Genomic DNA, 25,618 nt, shown 5'->3' with positions numbered 1-25,618 from the left:
GAAATATTATGCAATTAGTGTTTTTAAAAAGTATAAATTTTTTATATCAGCATTCGGTATATAAGAATATTTATTTTTGCCTAGGCTTATGTGTAAATGTATTTGTTAAAGAAATAACGCCAACAGTACCAAACGTTTCAAAAATAATTGCTATAGAATTGATAAAGAAATTTTTGCAAATTTGCTTTTTCTATTTCTCTTTTTTATTTAAAATTTTATACTTGCACAAATTAAACAAACATTATAAGTAGTTCTAGAAGAATCAAAAATGGAAACTGCAACAAGGATCACACTGCCCCATTGTCAGGTAATAAACATCACGGAAAAAGCAGCAGATAGAAGTTGACAAATTGGGTTAGTTTAACATGATGGCCACCAAGGCCATTTTATAGAAAATAATCAGAAATAAATTCAATATGTTTGTAAATTTAATACAATAGCACACAGCACATACAATATGTCTACAGTATGTTGAATACTGTATATTATGAATCTATGGATGTAAAATTGGGAAAGAGCAAGAAGGATTTTACAGATTATGAAAGTGGAGAAAAGTGAACATATGTGTCTCAATTCAACATTTAAAAAATTATTATTATTTTTTTTTTACAAATTTCAGCAGCTGCTGTTAATGTTAACCCTGATGTTGGTCAGTTAATCTGTAAACTACTTTTCTTCTCCAAAAAAAAAAAAAATTATTATGTTTTAACTTTCTGGGTTTCCATTTCAGCTTTTAAGTGGGCTCAGCCACCCAGCACTGTACAGTAAAATCTTTCAGCAGAAACAGTCCTCCACATAGATTACCAAACACCTGTCATGGGATCATTCTCGCTCTGGTCTCTGAGCAGAAAACAGCAGCTATATTCTAAATTAGACCTCTCAGGACTGTGTATTAACGGAATGCTTCCCAACTGTCCCATCTGACCAATTTACAGGTTAAAAGCAGCCAAGGGTGAAGGTGTACATGTTGTCAGTGTTCTTAAATGCCATGTAGTGAGAAAGATCCTTCATATTTTAACAATACTGTTTGAAGGATGTGACATTGTCAGATAGCAGGTGTCAGCCAGCACCCAATTATTTTATCCTTTAAACATATTTGACATTAAGTTATTTGAGTTATTTGAACTTCCAATACTATGATATGATACGGAAATAGGAAATAGTAGTTAATTAAATGACTGATAATGCTGTTTCATAAATATAATCACCCTTAAATGATCCTACTTAATTTTTAAAAGCAGAATGACCCTTTTTTCATAGAAAATTATATGCTTACATGTTTTTTTTTTATTAACCCACTGTCAGCTAACAGAGATCTCATGAAAATTTTTTAATATTCTAACAGCTGTCAAGCATAATTGAATTGTTGCACTGTTGTTGCCGTGTTATACAGCATTTAATGTGATTCTCCATGCTGCAGTACACACTGATTGATGTCTTTCAAAATAATATAAATACCTTAAATAGTGGGAATGTCACTAAATCTATGTAATATCTGTAGCAATTACTGTCACAAAACATCAGATTGATTTTAGCTACATGCAGTCTTTTTGTCAGACTCTTTCCTAGCATTAGCCTAGCATTTAGTAGTACTGTATTACATCAGTCATAACATGTCCAACTCAGAACCAGCTGTGACTGCACTACCTCCCACAAAGCAAACCCACAAACCCAAAGTTATTTATAGGTTAGAATAGTTTCAATCACAGGCCTACTGATAGCTAGAAAGACCAACAAAATGTTCCATTGTGCATGTGGAGTAGAACTTGTTTTGAAAATGGGTTGCACTAGACTAAAATGCATAACAAATCAAAAATGTTATTTTAAACCTGATCTGGTTTAAAATGATGTACAGTTAAAATTCTGCTAGCCTAATCGTTTATAACTGCTGATGTTTGCATATTATTTTATTAGGAATGGCTCTTTCTTTTAAAAGCAGATTTAATGAGTGAGGATATCTTTCCAAATGTTTATATAAGATAGGCAAAATCCAAGACAAACAGAATCCAAATGCACACTTGAAAAAAAAACTGCACTGTCAAAACTCTTTATATTCTTCAAGATAACAGAGGAAATCCTCCAGACACGGAACACAGGAAACACTGAGGTTAAAATATTATATAACTTAGATAGCATGAGGGAACTAACTCACCGAATCAGCGGGACTAGAGATTGACAGACAGTGGCATATTATGAGCACGGACATAATTTGAAGAAGGTTTTGGGGATTTAAAACTTTAAACAGTTATACTGTTTCTTTTTAAGTCACAAGTAGTTCATTAGTCAGTTTTTTTTTTTATTATTATTTAAATCTCAGTTTTTAGCCTGTTAGTTCAATTAATTCATTAGACCTACTACACACTTCAATTGCTCTCCACCTAAACCTGGTCCAGGATAGTAGAGTTGAACCATCAAAATGATTTACTGAGCGTAATAAAAATGTATACAGTTAAAACTTGGATTGCAAACATAAACAGTAAACAGTATATGCGCGCACAGATGTTGACTATACGAGTAACGCACACGCACTGAGACCTCACTTGTTTACAGAGTTAAAATTTATTTTAAATTTTTGCTCATCTTGCAAAATATTCGCAGACCAAGGTACTCGCAATCCAATGTTTCACTGTGTTTTGGACACGCATTTTTGAACAATAATAATGTTCTTTATTATGATATACATTGTTCTACTGCAACCTATTTTAATAGTAATTTACTTCATCTTAGAAAAGCACTACCTGTGTTTACAGTATATTGATTCACAAGGTTTCTTGTCATTTTGGAAGCACAGATTCTTTTTTACAGTAAATTTATCTGGCTGCATGCTGTATACTGTATATAGTAATTTAATTAAGCCCTACTGTTCAATTAAAAAATGCTTTTTATACTTTTATCCCAACTTCAGTGGCTGCCGACATTGCAAGTGAGTACTGCAAAGACAAAGCTGAAGTAGAACTGCAGTCTAGATCCCTAAATTATATATATATATATATATATATATATATATACTCACCTAAAGGATTATTAGGAACACCTGTTCAATTTCTTATTAATGCAATTATCTAATCAACCAATCACATGGCAGTTGCTTAAATGCATTTAGGGGTGTGGTCCTGGTCAAGACAATCTCCTAAACTCCAAACTGAATGTCAGAATGGGAAAGAAAGGTGATTTAAGCAATTTTGAGCGTGGCATGGTTGTTGGTCCCAGACGGGCCGGTCTGAGTATTTCACAATCTGCTCAGTTACTGGGATTTTCACGCACAACCATTTCTACAGTTTACAAAGAATGGTGTGAAAAGGGAAAAACATCCAGTATGCGGCAGTCATGTGGGCAAAAATGCCTTGTTGATGCTAGAGGTCTGAGGAGAATGGGCCGACTGATTCAAGCTGATAGAAGAGCAACTTTGACTGAAATAATTGCTCGTTACAACCGAGGTATGCAGCAAAACATTTGTGAAGCAACAACACGCACAACCTTGAGGCGGATGGGCTACAACAGCAGAAGACCCCACCGGATACCACTCATCTCCACTACAAATAGGAAAGAGAGGCTACAATTTGCACGATTTCTGTTGAGACATTCAAATGGTAAAGTCAGAATTTGGCGTAAACAGAATGAGAACATGGATCCATCATGCCTTGTTACCACTGTGCAGGCTGGTGGTGGTGTGTAATGGTGTGGGGGATGTTTTCTTGGCACACTTTGGGCCCCTTAGTGCCAATTGGACATCGTTTAAATGCCACAGGCTACCTGAGCATTGTTTCTGACCATGTCCATTCCTTTATGACCACCATGTACCCATCCTCTGATGGCTACTTCCAGCAGGATAATGCACCATGTCACAAAGCTCGAATCATTTCAAATTGCTTTCTTGAACATGACAATGAGTTCACTGTACTAAAATGGCCCCCACAGTCACCAGATCTCAACCCAATAGAGCATCTTCGGGAAATGGTGGAACGGGAGCTTCGTGCCCTGGATGTGCATCCCACAAATCTCCATCAACTGCAAGATGCTATCCTATCAATATGGGCCAACATTTCTAAAAAGTGATATATATATATATATATATATATATATATATATATATATATATATATATATATATATATATATATAATGTGTGTGTGTGTGTGTGTTTTTTTTCAACCTAGTATAGCTTTTCATGCTTTGCCTTTTGGGGACTTCAACCATGTTATTAAAACTGCTTTGCTTCCATCACTGCTCTATATTTTTCCCTACTGCTGCCCTTAATTACCACTGTGTGCTGCACACTAATACCACTGCAATAAATTACTGTGCATGGTAGTCACAGAACTGACATAGTAAAGCTGTAAAAATGTTATAATTTTATTTATATTTTATTAGGGCTTTATTTGTTATTGTTTTTTTTATCCAGACAAAAACATCACATCTTTATCATCATTTCAAGTCACGTTGTGAGTCAGTCAATATGCGACTGGAGTGTGACTCAAGTCTGAGTGCCTTTTGTGAGTGACCCTGCTGAGTGGAGTGGGACTCCAGGCGGTCTTTGCTCTGGGTCAGAGAACCTTGGGGTAATCACTATGGACTAGTAATGTCAGCTGCCATCAGCTTTTCCTGCCCACTGAGGTTAATTATCAGGTGAGAAATAGACTTATGTAATCATATCATTACCATTAAATCTATTAATCCTATAAATTGAATTAGTACATTGATACCACTAATACCACAACCACTGCTTAGTAGTTGCGTCTTCAATAACCTATGAATGAGACTAAATCTCCACCTAAATTTCTCCGAAATTTCTTCAGAGTATTCGCAGTAAAGTGCCAGTGACAAGAAATAAACATATTCTATTAACCTCCATCACCTTTTAATGTGGCCACATTTAATTAAAAAGCCCCCTTAGTATGCCAAAAAGGATCCAGACACCCATTTTTAATAGTGTACATTATTTTCTAAGCTTGTCTTTTTCTTACACAGGTGTTTACTTGCACACACTGCCATGTAATCTCCATGGAAAACACTGGCAGGATATTGGGATGCTCTGGAGAACTAAGTGGAAACATCAATGAGCAACAACAGCACATCTATGAAGTGACAGGCTACACAGACAGTACATACTAAGTAAAAATCATTTGTCGACAGTCAGTACAACCACTACCGATTTCCAGACTCTCTGGAAGCAAAGTTTTCAAGCCCAGTAGCTAAACCTTATTTTTCATCTCTGAGCACAATGTCAAACATCACTAAAAGTGCTATAAAATTCAGTGCCATTAGACTCTGGAGGAGTACAAACATGTACTCTGGAGTGATGAATCACACTTCAGTGTCTGGCAGTCCGACAGATACGTCTGGGTTTGGGAGATGCCTGAAGAACGCTACCTGCCTCAACATATAATTCCAACTGTAAAATGTGTGAGAAGAAAGATAATGCTCTAGGACTGTTTTTTTATGTTTGAAGCTAGGTTGCCTGGTGTCACAACTGATCAAGTGACATCCTAGGAAATTCTTCACTTTTAAACATGGTGGAATTTTATTATTTATTTTCCATTTCAGCATGGCAGTGAACCGTATTAAGAGTCACAGTTCACTATTCAGACCTCGGATGTACCTATAGACTTAACAGAGGGCATTGCACACGAGTAATATTTTCCGGAAGAAGAAAATTAACTTATAACGTATGCACAATGTACCTTGTCACTTATGGCTCAAAGAAGAGAAGCAGTATTAAGTCCAGCACCACTGAACAATACAAATTCAAAAATAAAAGCATGAGATAATAGCTTACCTCCTGTACACCAATTACAATTACATGACTCTAATTTGGTGCCTTGTGGCCACCATTTAATTATGAGCATAATTATGCGTTAGCACACAATATTCCAAAATAAAATAAATATTTTCATGGCCTGTCCATGCTGCAACTTTGATGCGACATTTTTTACTCCTGCCAATGCTGCACACATACTGTACATGCCACGGTACTCTAAGTTTACTGAAAATGCAGTGATTCATTTGCAGTAAGTAATGTGAAATGTGACTACGTACAGTAGGTCTCCTGATTCAGAAATATACAGTATTGTCAAAACACTAGTTCTTAGATGATTAGTTGCAAGTGTAAATCTAATCAAAATATTAGGCTTTGTTGCTATTTTTTAATTTTTTATTTTTTTCTATTTTATATTTGAAGTTAAAGCATTCTTCAGTCTGTATTTTGCATTAAAAGCAAGTTCAGGAATTTAGACTCGAAAACTGAGCTACATGCAGACAGTTTTAAAAACATAAAGGTGCCACCAAAAATAAAATCAACTTAAGTACCGCTGTAAGCTGATTCTGAATCTGAAGAAACTCTCATAAATGCTGATCTAAATTTTGAGGCTAATCTCCTAATTTGGAATAGCGCACATATGGTCCTTGTCGAAATGGTTTGTTGAGAACATTCAGTAGGGGAAGATTTTTACAGAACCATCACCCTGATGAAGTAATACTCAATCATTTAGTAAAAAGCCAACATCTTGTGAAAAATAGCTGGCATTGCCTTAAAGGGAGACCAATTCCCTTTTGGCTACTGTGATTTCAGAAGAAATACTGGACAAGGTACACAGGCTATAAGCTGAAACTTGGACACTTGTATCTGTCTGTTTGCAAATGCATGCAGTTGGACTGTCTCTAGGCTAAGCTTGAAGGAAAGAGCATTTATTTTCCCCAATGTGCTACTAATTTTTTTTTCTTCTTCTACCTCTCTGGTACAAGCATAGAATTTTACTGCTAATATTGCCAATGTTGTTGAAACTAAAAAATGTCAAATTGTTGTTTTGTTAGTGCATTAACGGCCTAATTACTATTGCTGAAAGCATGCATGATCTTCAAACCCATTCTCTTGTACCACAATTAACTGATCTTACATGAAGAAGCATGTTTTTGTTACTATGGTATTTACTGACTGGGCACAGAGTCACATTACTGCAGCTAGTCATACAGTATGCACATGTGGCCTTGGGTGTTTTAAATGTTTTCAAATGCAGAAACCTTACAATAGTAGAGACTGAATTTACACAATATATCGAACTCCACTGTAAGAACAAGAAAAAAAATCCATAATGTCCAATGTGTCTGCTGTTTTGTTTGTTTTTTTTGGTTTGTTTTTTATACCTTTGGGCACTTTAATCCTAATGGCCACTTTTGTTAGGACGTTATAAAGCACAGAGTAGAGCATTCATGCAGTACTAAATTACCAGGCTAAAATAAAAATATAAAAAAATATTAATAATAACTTTAAATATTGATATATTAGTATAATAAGATTTGTACAACAATAGACATTTCACAACTGCAGAGGTTTACAGTACATACACTTATCATGAACATGTGATAAGAATATCATGTCAAGAATATGTTGCATAAGTGTTCACTTATTTTGGGGTTTTCTGAAATTCACTTCGATTCAATAAAATTTTATTTGTACAGAGCTTCTAACAATGGTAATTTTTTCATAGCAGCAGTTTGTCCCTGATGAGCAAGGGTGGCAAAAAAAAAAACTTCCCGAAATAACTATAGGAAGAAACCTTGAGAAAAACCAGACTCTACTGTGAGCCCATCCTCATTTCAGTGACATCAACACAGGGTCAAAATTATGTAAACTGATTTAAAATATCCATACAGCATACAGAACACCTCACTTTCAGTTGAATGTCCTTTAGCAAGTTTTACTTTATTTGAGCTTGAACATGGCAATTGTAGAGCAGGGGCTTCTTTGTTAGATCTTTGTACTTGTACTTTGAACTATTGTTTATACACTGTAAAAAAAAAAAAAGTTGATAAAACTCAAAATATTAATATCTAATACTAATATTAGATTTTTGAGTTTCTTCCACTTAAGCTCAGACAACTTGATTAGTTCTGTTCACATTTTCATTGTAAGCCAAAACAATTTGGTCAAACTGGACAAGAATTTAAAATTTTCAACAGGACTGTTCAGCTGTGATTTAAACTCACAATCTTCAAATAATAAAGCAAATGAGTTTCTTTTGCATCATGCAGGGTTCAGACAAGTGAGACTGATTGACCAGTTTAATGCTGTATGTTTTGTACCAAACTATTTTGTATGACAAACAGAGAACATTTAATTATTTATTTACTTATTTTTATTCTGCACTGAACCAGCTGATCAGTCCTGGCCCATGCAGGGCCCCCTAAGTGGCACAACAGAAAAGCACTTGCCTTATAATGGAAATTGTGAGTCAAATCCCTACTGAGCAGACTGGCTGTTCTTTCAAGGGGGACTGGGTGGCATGTCTGCACTCTCACCTTGATCATGGCAATACTAGCCAATCATGGGTATATATAAATGTATGTGGGTAAATAGTGCTGTTAATAAAACAACTTCCTGTTGTATAAAGAAATGTTGTTAAAAAGTTTGTGAATGTGAACAAAACTATTCAAGTTTGCCAAATCGAAAAATTTAGTTAGATGATAATTTAACAGCTAGCTTTCCAGCTTAAAGCAGAAAGTAAGCTTCAGCCCAGAAAAAAAACCTATTGCACCTCACTGTCTTTTTTTACTTTTCTTTTTATACAGTATAGGTAGGGACTTTGGTGTTCCAGCAACTTCCAGTTCATGGCAGGCCTGTGCTTTGGGGTTCCTGGGTTGTTAATGACCATCCAAACCAATTTACTTTCTGCTGAAGCTGACAGTTTGGGTCTTCTTCAAGATATTGGAAAATAACCTAGGGCTACCCCTCTTATATTTGGATAGTCAAACACTTTTTGTAATCTTTCCTCCATATACCAATAAGATAAAAAACAAACCATTTATTCAGAAGAACAACAGAGGAAACTGCCTTGGGCCAAGAAACACAAGCAATGAACATAAGATTCATGGAAAACTGTCCTTTGGTCTGATATGTCAAGATGTGAGTCTAAATTTTGGGTTCTAACTGCAGTGTTTTTGTTAGATGTACAGTAAACAGTGTGAATGGACTGTTCCTGAACTATTCCCTGGCTTTGCTGGTGACTTAGTCAAAATTGACAGCAAACTTATACTTTATAGCTATTACAGCCATGGTTTGTTGTGATTGGTACTTAGTGGGAGCATCATTTATTTTCCAATTGTAGAAAACACCTCTAGGTTATGTAAGAGCTATTTGTCCAAGAAGAAGAGTGATGGAGTGCTGAATCAGATGACCAGGCCTTCACAATCACATAATCTAAATCCACTTGAGATGGTTTGGGATAAATTGGACAAAAGAGTGAAGGAAGAGTAGCCAAGAAGTCCTCAACACTTCCGGGAACTTCTTTAAGATTGTTGAAAAAACATCTTCAGTAGCTACCTGACTAAAGAAGGTGCCCACTTTAAGGAATCAAAAATGCAAACATATTCTTTAAAACATACAAGTTATTTAACATTGTTGTTGACTATATAATTCTATATTTGTTTATTTGTTCTGTCAATTTCAATGTCTTTAATGTTTTTTTTTCGGTATTACTGTATATGTGTATATACAGTGCCAATCCACACACACACACACACACACACACACACACACACACACACATTTCTTCACACATAGATTGACCACCACAACCCCAATGAGAATCTTTGGGATGTGTTAGAGACGTTTTACCCAACATGCAACTATCCCATCAATACAAAATTTTGAAAAGAAATTAATGCGAAATGACTGTTATAACATTACGTAAGTTTACTGAAACAATGTGCATGTGAGCATTTAAACTAGACCACAAAGCAAAAAAAGAAGGTCGTCTGGTTTGATGAATCACAATTTGTTTACATCATGTGGGCTGCTGGGAGCACAAACCTGGAAAAAATTGGCACCAGGGTACACTATGAGAAAGGAAGCCGGCAGAGACCATGCTCCATGGATCAATGGGTCAAAGCTGTGCTGGTGGTCCGGGGGGCTACATTTTATTAGGCAGGTGGTTTTAATGTTATCGCTTCTGTTATCTATCTATCTATCTATCTATCTATCTATCTATCTATCTATCTATCTCAATGTAGACAGACAGAGAGATAGGATATACAGACAGATATGGACTGACAACCATCAGACCATCTAGCACAGAGCTATAATCACTGGCCTGCAGCTGCCGAAGTCTGTCTCAGGGTAATACCTTGAGTGCATTTTGACCTTTAAATGCGTATTTTGTGATGAGTTCAGCAAGGATTCGTGGAGCTACAGTCGTAGCCCCCAGCTGTGCTGCAATGTTTATTTAAAATATTAATCAGACAAAGGACAGGACACTTATTATGCTCCACTGATGCAGAGACAGATTTTCTTTAAAAGTGTCAACCTGTATAGACAACAGTTTGTACATACATGGTGTTACTGTATCTTTGGTCATTCTCTTATGTGCTTTAGATGCCATATTTGACAAAGTATGCAGTAAAAAAAAATGCAGGCTGTATGCAGTAGGTAAAAAAGTTTTGTGGGAAATGTCTTAAAATATGCTGCACTTTTCTTTCTTGTGAATTAATCTGTCTGCTCTGAATAAATGCCTCTGTCCACCCCTTAAACGAATGAGGTGAGACACCAGCTCATTTACAGATTTACTGTTAATCCATAATTAAGCATCTTGGAAAAGAACCATATAGTCTGGCAAGGATTTCTGCACCTTAAAAAAGTGAAAGATTTAGCACCAGCCGCTTTCTTGCAAGTCTTTTGATGTCTAGGAAGGAAAATCTTGGAGCTTGAAGACTGTAGAAATGTTACATAAACTCCAAGTGATCACCAGCAGTGCCATTCAGTGCAAGACATTTTAAACAGACAGAAAACTGTTTATGAATAAGAATGGGATAAGAAAGCTGTCGATGGGCAAATGAATATGACTGATGAAGAAGAACAAGTGGCATTTATGGCTGAATGCAAGGAGAACTGCATGTTCATTTAGAGTAATGTTGACAAAAGGGGAGGGACACCTCTTCTGTTTAAGTGGAGAAAATAACAAGGCTGCTTGTAAAGAGCTGAAGAGCATGGATAAGGGTATAAAGATTAAATGATGTTGTAGTAGAATATGTGCAAGGTTAGAGGCAATCTCAGAGCTGATTGTTATCGTGCAGAGGTGAATATTTGGCAAATGATTGTGTCTATAGTGTTTGTGATCCAGCCCAAGCAAGCACGCAGTGATCCAGACCACACCACCACTCCATTAGTAGGTGGTAGCATTATACATGTATGCTTTAAATGTGCTTACTGCAGCACTTTTGCCCAAGGTGTAGCATCATTGCCACCAATCTGCTATACACCCACGCACGCACGCACACACACACACACACACACACACAAACACCCTGCCTTAGATATGTCTGTAATCATAGCCCTAACACTGATGAGAGACACTGCATAAATGTCTTTTTTTTTTTTTTTTGTAAACATCCATTAAACGTGCAGCTGTGTCTGGGCCACCAGGCTTAGAACAAGGAAGAGGATCAATCACAGCAACTACAGACCAGCAGTGGATGACAATCATGGCTAAGCACAGATTCGTACATTATTCATACACAGCAGGTGCAAAAAATTGATCTTGAATGCAAACAAAATTTGGGTACATTACTACACAGAACCCATCTGAAAATGTGAGAGGTGCCTTCTGATCTTTCAGAATGATTTAAAATTCATGTATCAAGCAGAAGTGAAAGTAATGATGTGATTTAACTGTAGCATCAGGAATAAACTGAATATGAATGATAGAAGCTTATTTTTTGACAGGATTACATGTTGGGGAAAATTAGACTATCAGTGGGCCTTTCTCCAAGAAGGCCTTTTAATTGTAGGGCTAAGCTTAATCAATATCTGGAGAAAAAAAAAGAAGAAAAAAAACAGCCCATAGAGTCTGCAAATGTATTTCATCATACCACATTCAAGCCCAACTCCATATTTTTTTTCCACTAAATGCTTATCTGGTTAAAGCAGAGAAAATATTTGCTATTCTAGGTTAGTGTGAGATTATTCCTGATATTATAAGCTCTGGCAGTTAGACTGCTAATCATGTGGAAGTGCACACAGCACCAGAACATTTGCCTCAGTTCATTTTCATTACCAGAGAATAAATCATAATTTTGCTATATATGAAGCAAAGCTTAAAAAACAAATGCACTCTAAATTTTATACTGTAGTAAAGTACACTTTAAGCAGCAATATATAGTATATATGCTTGAAATGTAGAAAGGTAAGGTGATGAATATTTCCATTAGAATGGTAATGAAAACTAGAGGGCCATCAACTATTTATGACACAAAATCTTACAACTGACGTCTTTTTGTAAATATTTTTTTACTTCTATTCTGTCTGCACTGCATCATTTACACATTCAATTTATTATTTAGCAATTTACATATTCATATCTTCCCCGGTCACGCATTCATTAAAAACCTGCTATTCAACATATATCATACTGATGTATTACCTGGTGGTTACTTAATACACATGCACTATATTAGAAGCTTGGAAATAAAAAATTACTCCCTAAGTATATATTAATATTTAACCATAAACCAGATCATGTGTATAATGAACATGAAGTGTCATTTATTAAGACTGACACATTTTTTTATTTATTTTTACAAAGATGCAGAACTGGCAACACAGGCCATGAGATATGAACACGTCCTGAATGGGATTCCAGTCAATCGCAGGGCACTATTCACACATGCTCACACCTAGAGACCATTTAGAAAAGCTTATTCATATACGCATGCTGTTGGGAGATGGGAGGGAACCAGACAATCCAAAGAAAGGCCACACAGAAGAACATGATCATAAACTCCACAAAGACAGTAATTTAAGCTCATAACACTACTCTTCCTGCTGTACCATTGGTTTTACCTTTTAAAAATCATCTGTACGTTTCTCAGTACAAAAAACAAGCTAAAGAAATTGAATAAAAATGAAGCACTGTAAAAGGAACCTACATAGATGTGCATATCTATGCTGTCACTTTGCCCTTAATGCTAGAATTCAAAACTCTTACCAGTGAACAACAGTAAGCTATTTCTTTCTCACAAACACATTTGTAGGAAATGAGTGAAAGCTCAAGCACAGATGTTTGCTCGGAAGATTTGCGTATGTGGGGACACTGCAGTGTGACTAAAACTTTTGAGACGCTATTACTCATGCTTCCAGATTTATAACATGAAAGTGTTTACACACATTTTTTTTGTATCAGCATTCTGCACAGATTCTTTCCTGGTGAAAGCATCAACAGAAGAGCATGACCGCACATGCACACAACTTATAGGGAACCGTATTGCTTACCTTAAACAAACGCAGAATGTTAGCCACCATGATGGACACCGAACTAGAAGAAGCACCAATGACTCCCACAACTCTCTCTGGCTTTGTAATTATGGGAGATCCACCATCAGCACACTTCACATCCATCCCATCCTTCTCTATAAGTGCCTGGACAAATGTTAGTGACTGTTCCAGGGCATGTGTATCCCGGGAACAAGTGTCCAGAATACGAGCCCCCAGCGTGATGTTGGGAAGCAAGTCATGGTCGTTGTTGATTCGGTCCAGAGCAAAAAGCATTGCCTCCAGACGATGAATTCCTTTTTCCTTTTTCAGTTCTCCACAGGCCTTTCCACCATGGCCCCTTGCATGAACTGGGAACAGTCCTCCAAGGGAGATGTCTCCATCGATACGAATTGAGTTTAGATGTGTATGGCCTGGTCCTTTGGGTTTTGCAGCCAAAGTGGTCAGAAAAAGACTAAGCAGAACCAGAAGAGCACATAATCCATAATAACTGGTCCATCTGATTACACTTAATAAGGGTGGAGACATTGCAACAGCCCGGTTCTTGTCTACCTTTCTTTGAGTGTAGCTTTTTTTTTACTTAGTTAAAAAGGTAAGCAATGGAGGCACCTTTCAAGGACGTAAAAGCATTTTAAAGCTCACTGTTGTATCAATATATCAAAGTAGGTGCAATAAAGTGAAAAAGACATTTGGCTCTATTAGAAGGCGCTGTCTCTTATTCCATTGTTCATGGTCCATAAATATTCATTTCCTTGAGGTGAGGTTTTTGAGTGTCTCCCTTTAGACCAGAGATAGAGCTTTGTCCTTTGGAGTGACTTCCTGGAAAAGAGAAATGGTAAAAAGCAATTAGTCAAAAATATAGTTGTATAAAACAACTTGATTGGTTTGGGCAGTTCTGCATTTTCTCTTTAACATTTTGAAACATCTACTTAATTGCACGCTCTCTCTCTCTCCCTCTGAAACACACATACAGTACACGCAACCCACACACACACACACACACACACACACACTTCCCTCATATCTTGTACTTAAGTAGTTGCTATGGACTCCCAAGGTCAAAAAGACTGAGTTGGATCCCACTTGTCTGTTTTTGTTATTCTGAATAACCAAGATTCATATCCTATTCAGTTTTTTTTTCTGTTTTACCTCTTTAGTGACAGGGTGTCATAAGAAAAAATGATTGAAATTATTTCCAACTCTGCAGTCTGATGTGAAATAGCAAAGTCATCCTAGGATAAGCGCTGGTGTTTACTTTAGATTTTTTTTAAATCCACTGTTGTTCCAGCACACAAGGAAAGTAAGAGAGCATTAATTAAAGAATGAAATACATGCACCATCACACAGATTTGGCAAATGAATTAGTGTGAGGGTCTAATAAGTGATCCCAGTTTGATTTTATGTCTCGCATAAATAAGCCTAATTTGCAGCTGGGATTGTTAATTGAAATATATTGGGAAGATATTACTAAGAATTAATGAGAATTAATAATATCAGCAGAAACATGCATGGTTGTAAAAAAAAAAATTAAAATAAATGGGGGCAGGGGGGACCTATATACACACACACACACATATAAGGTGATGACTTTTTTTATTTCTCAGTCTCTTTATCTAGATATAAATTCTCAGTCTCTTTATCTAGATATATAAAGATAGAGTCACTCTGTTGTTAGTACCTATTACTGAAAACCTATCACAGGCTAACCTGAAATCTACAAGAATTTTGCAAATTAGCAGTCAGTCAGCTAAGCAAAAAAAAAAAAAAAAAGCTCAGTAGTTAAAACCTGGTCAATATTAATACTGACTGCATATACGTATATGTTAAATTGCCTGCTACCTAGACAAACACTGTCTACTGTATAATCAACCCCTGTGCACCTTTGCCTACAAAACCACACACACACTTTAAATGCATTCCATGTCTCACACACAGGTAAGAGAAGAGGAGAATGACAGGTGTATAAACTTTTATAAGCAAAGATGGGTCAATGGGGAGAAATTTTTCATGTCTGATGTATTTTTTATATTGCTTTTCCAACTCCAAGGTTAAAATCCATTATAATTTCAAATAACATTTCTAATTTATATTGACAGTGGCACTTACGGCAAATTAACTGATAAGAATATGGCTGATCCCCAATCAGCCATATTCTACCTCTGCACATGTACTGCAAAACATGACCTCTTAGCAAGTAGAAATATGTTTAACTTTAAAACCATTAACATTAAAACCACGTAGGTTTTAGATTTCCCTTGTGCAGCTGGGGCAGCTCTGGCCTCTGAAGGCTTGGCTCCATGGGACCTCATGGGATTAAAGCTTGAATTATGTACTGTAAAAGCGTCCAAACCAACTAAAAATATTTAAATGCATCTAAAAATACATTGATTAATACATTCAGATTTACAATAATCGACTAAAAATAATTTTGACATGCCTTTTCCAAGGTACAATATTTTACCTTGCTAAGACTTTTTGCAGTGTGCGTAATTTTAGGAGTAATGAACAACATCTTTATAATTTACAAACTGTGCAATTTCACTTTGTATAAGACACACAATTTCTTCAGTTATTACATTTATCTTGATGTGGTCAAAATATTAGCAGCTGCATCAGTGTCAGCGTTATCTAATCACAGTCCAAAAACATGCAACCATGACCTAATTCTTCACTACAGCAGATTCAAAATTGTCAGCAGCTGTCTTTTATTGTTGCTCACCGAAGCTCAAAAACTCATTTTAACCTCCACTTATAACTGCTTCAAAAGCAGCATATTGCTGTGGTCTATAATCCCAGTACCAAGCTCAGCAGACCATTTTTTATTTTTTTACCCCACCTTTCTTCTTTTCACCTCCACCCCTTAATCTTCTACTAAGAAGATGCAGATATGTCTTCTCAACTGTATGATACTTCAAAGACTTGAAGCAGGATTTTGGCAAAAGCCATAAAAGGATTTTTTTTTCAACACTATACTTTGATAAGAGAGCCTACAAGGAATTTATTCCTTTGAGAACAGACAAAATGGTCCACATGTTTCAGGCTCTTTCTCCAACTGTTTGTTTCAAGAGATTTGCGTGAAAGTGTGGATGGTATTATGACTTTGATTACAGAGAAACCTGCCTGCTATCCGCGTTCAGTATGAGGAGACAGAATTACTTAAAAACATGGCTGTGATTTCAGTGAATTGTGTGGGAGAAGATTGAAGCACCTGCTGCTTACAATCGCTCATTATCAAAATGTTCAGGGAATCCTCACGCTCTCTTACATCAAGCACTCCACACTGCACCCCATGTGCTTTAGCCAAGCAGTTGGCTGCAAAAGATTGTTAATTAATGCCACAAAAGAGCTTAGGTAACGTAAGAGTGAATTTATGTCACTTAATGTACCTCGGATACTGAAGTAATCCTACAGATACATCCACAGAACTTGGGGCTCAGGAACTTATTTACCTTGATTTGCATATTCCTAAACAAATATGAATAAACTTTTATTTAGTCTGCAATTCACATATTTACAGAAACCATATACTCAGAAAGAACAAGATGTGGGAAACAGTATTGTTTTTTAAAAATCCCATCCCAGATTAGTCCCCCTTTTGCTGTTATAATACCCTCCACCCTTCTAGGAAGGCTTTCCAGTACATTTTGGAGCGTGCCTGTGGACATTTGCCCATTCAGCCAGAAGTGTATTATTGAGGTCAGGGACAGTTCATTCCAAAAGTGATCAATGGTGTTGAGATCAGAGCTCTGTACAGGCCTCTTATTTATTTATTTTTTTTGTTCTCCAACCTTGGCAAGCCATGACTTTGTAAACTGCAGTTCAAGTAAAGAGATAAAGCAAAAGTCGTTGATACCATATATTGATATTGGTAGAATAGCGGTGTAAAGTTTTATTTGTTTGCTGTAATTAAATAAAAAAAGATTTTTAAGTTTAAGTAAATTACTATTCATTCAGTATGTATATCTATATATATACACAGTACCCATCTTGGTCTAGTTTAGTACATGCAACCACAATCATGGGGAAGACCGCCAACTTACCAGCTGTCCATAAACATTGGGACCATCCACAAGGTGTATAAGCCACAGATGGTCATCCCTAAAATGACTGGCTGGTTGCATAGTGCTGTTACAGTGCATATTTATAAAAAGTTGACTGCAAGGAAGGAAAGCCGATTAAAAAAATTGGGAAAGAGAGCCTAACAAGGAGTACAGTGAGTCTGGAGTCAGTGCATCAAGACAGATGTCTTCAGGAAATGGGCTATAACTGCTGCATAGTATTAAACCACTCCTATACCAGATACAACATCAGGCGTGTATTACCTGGGTTAAGAATAAAAAGAAGTAGACCATTGCACAGAGGTACAATATCCACTTTACAGATGATAGAAATCAAGGCCCCAGAGTCTGGAGGAAGATTTGGCCACTGAATCCAAGTTCCTTGATGTTCAGTGTGAAGGTTCTAAAGTCAGTGATGATTTGTGGTGCCATGTCATCTGCTAGTGTTGGTCCACTGTGCTCTATCAAGTCCAAAGTCAATGCAGCTGTCTACAAGGAGATTTTCGAGCACTTCAAGCTTCCGTCTGCTGATAAGCTTTATGGAAATGCCAATTTTCGTTTTCAGATGGACTTAACGCCTCCCCACAGTGCCAAAACTAAGACAAACTGGTTTGCTGACCACAATATAATTGTGCTTGATTGGCCAACCTCACCTGACCTGAACCCCCATAGAACAGGGTTCTCCAACTCTAGTCCAGGAGTGCCAGTCTCAGTTGCACTTCAATGAGGAGCAATACACCCACCTAAACACATGCACTGAGCCCAGTAGTTAATTACCTTAAAGCTATGTCTAGAGGACACAGGCCCTCCAAAACCTTGAATTTAATGAAACCTGCCATAGAGAATCTATTGTTATGGTCAAGAGGAAGATTTCTCTTTTGTAAATCCATTCTTTGATTGATCTTTGGAAATCCTATTTTGATTTTCTGAATTTTTTTTTCATTAGCTATAAGCCAAAATCATAAAAACTAAAACTAAAACGGCATTAAATGGTTCAACTATTATTTTTATTAGCATGAAAAAGTAATTTAGAATACACAAACATTTAGTTTTTGAATTAAATCATGAAAAAATGTAAAACATCTCGGTGATACAGTGAAGTGAAACCTCGGATTGTGATTAACGTGGTTTGAGAGTGTTCCACAAGACGAGCAAAGGTTTTTAATAAATTTCGACTTGGAAAACAAACAAGTTTTGGTTTATGAGTACCGAGTATTATGTGTCACTAATGTCTTATTAGGGAGGTTAAAAATCCTTTTTTTCTCTCTGCTCAAGGCTCAGCCTGCTCTTTGTGTCTGTGTGCGCGCATCATTGGACACCGTGCCCCACACACACACACACACACACACATACACAGACCCCTCCTACTTTCGCCTTCACAGCGAAACACTGCTCTTTCGCGATTCTTTTCAAAGGTTAAGTGCAGGTTAATTTGTTTTATTTATAAAGCAGTGTTCCTGTTGTGTGCGCGTGTGTCTGAAAAGAGTGGAGGAAGGATAACTTTAGATTCAAATATACTATATACACACACACACTTTTTTTTTTTACTTTTTTTAAAGATAAAGTGCAGGTTAATTTGTTTTATTTTTACTTCATATTTTATATCAATTATTTTTATGTTTTTTTTGGGGGGCTGCGGAATAAATAATTTTAGTTTCCATTATTTCTTATGGGAAAATTCATTTTGGTTTACAAGTGTTTTGAAATACGAGCCCACTTCCGGAACGAATTATGTTAGTAATCCAAGGTTCCACTGTATTAACATTTTTAAGATGCACTGTAACTACCAGCTACAGAATCTAAAGGCCAACACATACTGATAACATAAATAAATAATCATATTCCATACAGTATACATGTGCTATACAATGGAAACTACTTTTTAAATCCATCCAAAAAAATGTAACATGTGAATGATAGATGTTTCTCTTTGTCCAGATGTGCAAAAAAGTTAGATTTTTTAAATATGCCTACACTTGGTTTAGATTCTGGGTTTCATCTGTAACTGCATTTATTGTTTAACAGGATAAATGAAGACCAGATAGCTGTCAATGGGAGAAAAGTAAGCAATTCTGAAGATATAAAAAGATAGAAATTTGATGAGTCATTGCACAAACTATGGACATAGCAAATACAACAATGTGAAATGTCTTGCAAAAAAAAACAAAATTGCAATTCACCTCCTGAAGTGAAAACTGAAAAAAAAAAAAAAAACTCTTATCAGAGCTACTGAAAAGTCACAATAGAAGCCCGGGAAAATCTATCTATCACAACAGACAATGCAACAGTTTGGTGGTGGCAGTAATTTGCATCCAAATATTAAAAGTTATTCTTTTTTAATTTAAACTTTAAGTTTTTTTTTAATTACAATACTTTCTCTCATAAAATTTCCCACCTAAAAAAATCAAAGAACTGGCCTGGCTGTTTCCAAATTTCTGGGGAATAGGCTGAGCTTAAAGTTCTGGGGGAGGAACTCAAACCTCTGGTGTTGTAAGATGTCATGTACTGTACTGTAGGCAATTTTGTACACACAAACCCTTTTCCTTTTTAGTTGACACAAGCCTTGGGTCTTTTGTTTTAATGCTACCACAGGTAGAAAATTACTACCCATCCTCTGGTACACACACGCACACACACACACACAATCGCTGTAAGAGGATTAGATATACAACTGAAAACAAATCAAAATAATTACTGTTTGTATGACTGTTTACTTTACTCCAACAAATAAATGAAAACTTTAGCCAGATTTATATGATAGCAATCATGTTTGTTTTTTGATGAAAGTCTTGTAATCTACTGAATAAACAATGCATTATTGTAATGTTTCAACAGCTACTGTTTGAGTGTGTACACATTAAAACTTTGGAAAGAACTGGGTAAAAAGACTTATGAAAACATAAGAAAAATAAGGTCTATGTTCTCTATTGTTCTGTGCTATATCATAAATGAAATACTAGCTATAATTAATGTGAGACACTCATCCAATAATAGATTAGAAACCATAAGCATTTATCATGTTAAATTTGCAAGTTCTCAAACAGAATGCGATTTCTGCTCACAAAGTAAATAATTTAGAACTCACAAATAGCAATTTGTAGATAGAGCAAAACTGGTCAAACACCACTGCAAGTTGGTTAAAGTCAGTATAATTCAGCTCATGTTGTAAAATCACCTGTTTTGGAGGCTTGTTTTACAGCTTCATTTAATCCACTATATGGACACCATTAAGTCAGTCAGAGCTGAAACTGATCTCAGATAAACTTCCTTCAGCATTTTAACAAATATAAAGGTACATGTAGTGGAGTTAAGGCCATATTTGAAAGAGATGCTCAGAACCCAGTAGATATATTGCACACTCATTTATTTGCACACTAAATGTGGTAAGCTGCTTTGAATACACATTTCCATTAGGTGAGTCATTTGTTACAGTTCATTCATTTAAATATCTGTTTAATCATTAGTGAGTAAAAGCAAGGGCAGTCGTCATACCTGTTCTCTGTTTGACAAAGAGAGGAAGGTGATGCCACATTGAATGAGTCAGTCTTTCTGACGAACAGCTTCGACAATTACAAATGGTTAGACAATTATATCTAATGGTTTATTTTTTTATGCGAATGAAACTGTGATCAATTAAAATTACCATGGCATTCTGTACTGATAATAAGAGTTAATGCTAATAATAATGCTTCTAATACCTAAATATACTTACTATATGTTTGCTTGTATAGTTATTTGGTGGTTATATAGGTTCAAGGTCATTTTAATCGTTACATCTCGGGCGGAACAGATCTGTGCTGGAAACACAACACTGGCTAATGAGTAATTTAAAATAAATAAATAAATCCTTATGTGGAAATAATATGATATGTCATGGAGAACCAAAGCTATCACTCCTTTTAAATTAGTAAATTCCTCAGTTCAAAACTCATGATATTGAGGTCATTAGACTGTGATGGCCACTCCAGCACCCTGATTCTTTTCTGCTATAGCCACTGGAGGGTCAACTTGGCCTTGTACTCATGTTGGAAAATCCAAGAACATCCCATGTGAAGCTTTTATGCTGTAGAATGCAACTAACATGCTACATTTATCTTCACATCTATACATCTATCAGCCATCAATTTTGACTAACTTCCCAGTGCCAGTGATATACAACTCATCATGGTAAATCATGGGGGACTGTGAACTTTTCACCACAGACCTTGTGAAGTCCTCTCCAAACAAAAAAAACTCCTTTTTTTTATCTTATTCCAAATGACACTATCCAGAAGCTGTGAGGCTTGTCTAGGTGCTGTCTAAAGTCCTACAAGTGAGCCTTTTTGTGGCATGGGCGCAGTAAAAGCTTTCTTCTTAAAAATCGTCCATGCAGATAATTTGTGTTCAAGTACCTCCTCATTGTGCACCATGAAACAACACCACCACTTTTTTCCAGAGCAGCCTGTTTGTTGGTATTTCTTTGCGTTCCGAACAATTCTTCTGGCAGTAGTGGATAAAATCTTTTTTGTTCTACCTGACCATGGCATAGTATCAACAGAACCTCTTATTTTCTACCCCTTTATCAGAGTATGAACAGTACTGACTGGCATTTTGGAGTGTTAAGATATCTTTTTATATCTTTTCCCTGCTTTACAAAGTTCAACTACCTTATTACGCAGGTCCTCTGACAGGTATTTTGTCTTCCTTAAGGTGCAGAAACTCACTGACTATTAAACAATTCTTTCAAAGGATGTAAACTTTTGAGCTTAACTGTGTGTGTATTTATATTGAGGCAAAATACAGCTAAAATACTCTGTGTTAAAAATAAAATTTTACATGTTTTTAATAGTAATGGCCATCTGCACCAGTATGACTGAATTAAACTGTGTTTTAGCTTATCATAAACCTTTATTAAATCATCATGTTTTCAAAGAAAAATATGTCACACAAAAGGCCTTTTGGTATTGTAAAATTATTAAGTGTAAAGTTATTAGTTAAGTGTATAATAAGCAAGTAATGTGAAATTTTGATTAAAAAGTGTTGGGTATGGCATTTTACTTTTCTTTTAAAATCTGTCAGTATTTTTTCCTTAAACATTATAATGATATCTTGTGATTAAATTTGAAATTTTTAAAATTTTGCATGTGAAAAAAGAAAAACTCATCCATACTACACAAAGTAAACTGGTCCATGCTACTAAATCCTACATGGAGATTGCGTCTCCTGCTTAAAAAAACACTTTTGACCACTGCTACATGCCTCATTTAACTGTCTTTGCATGAATATCTAGGGAGTTTGGGAAAGACTTTGAGCAATTATAAAATGATAAATGCTTCACAAGAGACTCTACAATAATATAGCTTATACAGTTCATTATCACATTGTCCCTATTGAGATCCCATTATAAGGAAAAATAGGATAAAATCTATTAATGGAGCAGGTACAGTATACAGTAATTTCATACATTATGGTTTTATATGCCAGAATTTCAAGGTTGTCACATAAGGTTAAAAAAGGCATTCATTCATTTATCTAATGATGTCTCTCCAAATTCACCTTTCACTTTACAATAACCACCAGAGCTGTAGTAATACAGTGGCAGCTTATCCATTGTGGTAGCTCAATTAGTGTAGCCCCAGGCTATAGGATAACATGGAGTTCAGAGATTCCACCACTGTTCGTGGCATGCAAGATTCCAATGCTTCAGGCTTCACTTAACAATGGAGACAAGCTTCAGTATATCAACTTATCTATTCTTCCTCTGGCTTCTAATGTGATGTCCCTTGAGCAAAGCCCAGACCTGCAGTACAGAACATGTTTGCTGTTGTCATTTCCATCTAACTGTGTGCCTCTGTCTGTGTTGTATGCAAAAATGTCCTATATAATTTCTGTGCACTAAGTGAGTGTGAGAAGTAAAAACTTATTCCATGGTCTAATGGATTTCTGTAGTTTGCTGTTTTAAATATGCACAGCTAGATATTAAAATTATTTTGATATTACTTTGTGTTATGTAAAAGCAACACTTCTGAAAAAAATAATGACAAAAAGTGGCCAGTCAGGCAAAGTTTATGGCCGAAGTTACCTTAGACATTCTAATCGAATGAGAACGAATTATTTTTAACTGGAGCTATAAGGCTAATGCAGCTAACAAGTATGTGAATAGATACTGTACAGGTAGCATTTAGCATTTAGGTAGCACACCTAAACTGTGCTGGACGGTTAAGTAATATCAAATAGACTGGCATATGAGCTTTCTTGCATATAAGGCTTCTTGCACTTTTTGACAAACTGCTGTCTATAAAAAGCAATTACAGCTGAAATAAAAAGTAATAGCATGCATCTTGATAACATATTTCTTTTTTTTTTTTTTTCATATTAAGTATTAATGTGCAGGCTAAATTCAGATTTTTAAAATTCAGAGGCAAATTCAAAGCCCTGAGTAAAAGTGTGACATTTCACAAAATAAAAAAATATTATGATCCCCAAGCAACCCACAATAAAAATAATGATCCCAATGACCTGACTTAGTGTTGGCGGAAAAACCCTTGTTGTCAAGCACAGTGATAAGACGTTTCTTGTACTAGTCTTGTAGGTTACCAGGTTTGCACACATCTCAGGAGGGATGTTATTCCACTATTCTTTACAGGATTCTCTAAATCCTCACGGTTTCTTGACTGTCGCTTGGCAACTCGAAGTTTCAGCTCCCTCCATACATTTTCTATAGGATTAAGGTCTGCAGATTGGCTAGATCCCTCCATGAGCCATAATGAGCTTCTTGTTGCCTTGGCAGTATGGTTTGGTTCATTGTCATGCTGGAGGACCCATCTATGACCCATCTTCAGAAGGTTCTCATCCAAAATTTTACAATAAATTGCCCCGTCTATTGGCCCCTCAATGCTGCAAAGTTGGTCTAAGAAACAGCCCCAAAGCATAATGTTTCCACCTCCGTGCTTGACTGTAGGTATGGTGTTCTTAGGGTCATAGTCAGAATTGTTGTTCTTCAAAACACAGTGTCGAATTGATGCCAAAATTTTGGTCTCATCTGACCACTTCTCTGTTCAATGGTAAACTTCAGATGGGCCTGTACACGTGCCTTCTAGAGGAGGGTGACCTTGTGTTTGCTGCAGGATTTTAACCCATGGCGGCGTATTGTGTTACCAAAGGTTTGTTTGGTGACTGTACTGTAGACCCAACTGCCTTGAGGTAATTCATAGGATCCTCCTATGTAGCCGAGGGCGATTGATGGTTATTTAGTATTTCTTTCATTTGCAAATAATCACTCCAACAGTAGTTTTCTTCTCATCAAAGCTTGATGGCCCTGTAGCCCAATTCCAGCATTGTACAGATCTACAATCTTGTCCCTGACGTTCTTTGACAGCTCTTTGGTCTTGTGACCAGTGATGAGGTTTGAAAGAAAGAGTCTGATTCTGTGGACAGGTGTCTTGTATACTTGTAGACATAACAAGTTGAAACCAGAATTATTGTTTGTTGGTGAGGTTCAAATACTTATTTTTCCCACTGTATATAAATACATGGGACCAAATTTTTTTAACCTCACATATACTTGCTAACTGAAGCTAGATTACATTTTTGCGATTGCTGCGTTTTTATTATTTCAAAAATCATTAATTATTCAGAGATCACTTAATTATACATAAATGTGGTTTAGCCTGGCACACTGATTTAATTATTAACACATATTTTGCTTAAAAAAGAGCTAAAAATACAAGAATTTACTTCCTGCCTTCTTTTTCTAGGTAGCAGCATAAGGCTGGACTGTTTTACTACCTGTTTTGTGTTTTAATTATTTTGTTATTTACAAAGTAATACATGCATATTTCCCCAGTGGGGGTTAGTATTTGCTGGAATATAATGCTTGATTGTGAATATTATTTTTTTTCGGGCCTACAGTACATATGTTGCAAAACCTATAATTGTGGCTAGACGTTCAATAGGCAAAATACAACAGCATTTTATTTTTAAAGTTTTTGTTTTTTGTATGATCTTGCAAGGAAAGTCCCTGATTTGAAGCTCACTAAAACCCCAAGTCTTAAAGGCAAGTTTTGCTACTGTGAAAACCAGAGGTGTAAAGTAACAAAGTACAAATACTTCGTTACCTTACTTAAGTAGAAATTTTGGGTATTTATACTGTACTGGAGGAAATATTTTTCAGCCGACTTTTTACTTCTACTCCTTACATTTTCATGCAATTATCTGTACTTCCTTCTCCTTACATTTTAAAAATAGCCTCGTTATTTTATTTCAGCTTGTCATTCAAAAAACAAACAAACAAAAAAAAACATCCGGATAAATCGCGCCACTT

General features: G+C 36.0%; 1 protein-coding gene across 2 annotated transcripts in view; it reads right to left on the bottom strand.

The window, feature by feature from the left end:
- The window catches only part of LOC128526285 (metabotropic glutamate receptor 4-like), a 152,571-nt gene that overhangs the window by 89,347 nt on the left and 37,606 nt on the right, over positions 1-25,618 (bottom strand). For both annotated transcript variants that reach the window (XM_053497984.1, XM_053497985.1), the window contains exon 2: positions 13,259-14,077. In XM_053497984.1, coding sequence (XP_053353959.1) covers positions 13,259-13,786 — 528 coding nt within the window. In that variant the 5' untranslated portion in view covers positions 13,787-14,077. The remainder of the gene's footprint in view (positions 1-13,258; positions 14,078-25,618) is intronic.

This window comes from Clarias gariepinus, chromosome 6 (assembly GCF_024256425.1).
Source record: "Clarias gariepinus isolate MV-2021 ecotype Netherlands chromosome 6, CGAR_prim_01v2, whole genome shotgun sequence".
NCBI lineage: Eukaryota > Metazoa > Chordata > Actinopteri > Siluriformes > Clariidae > Clarias > Clarias gariepinus.
Note: the sequence above shows the minus strand (reverse complement) of the source record. Positions and strands in the feature narration are given on the sequence as shown.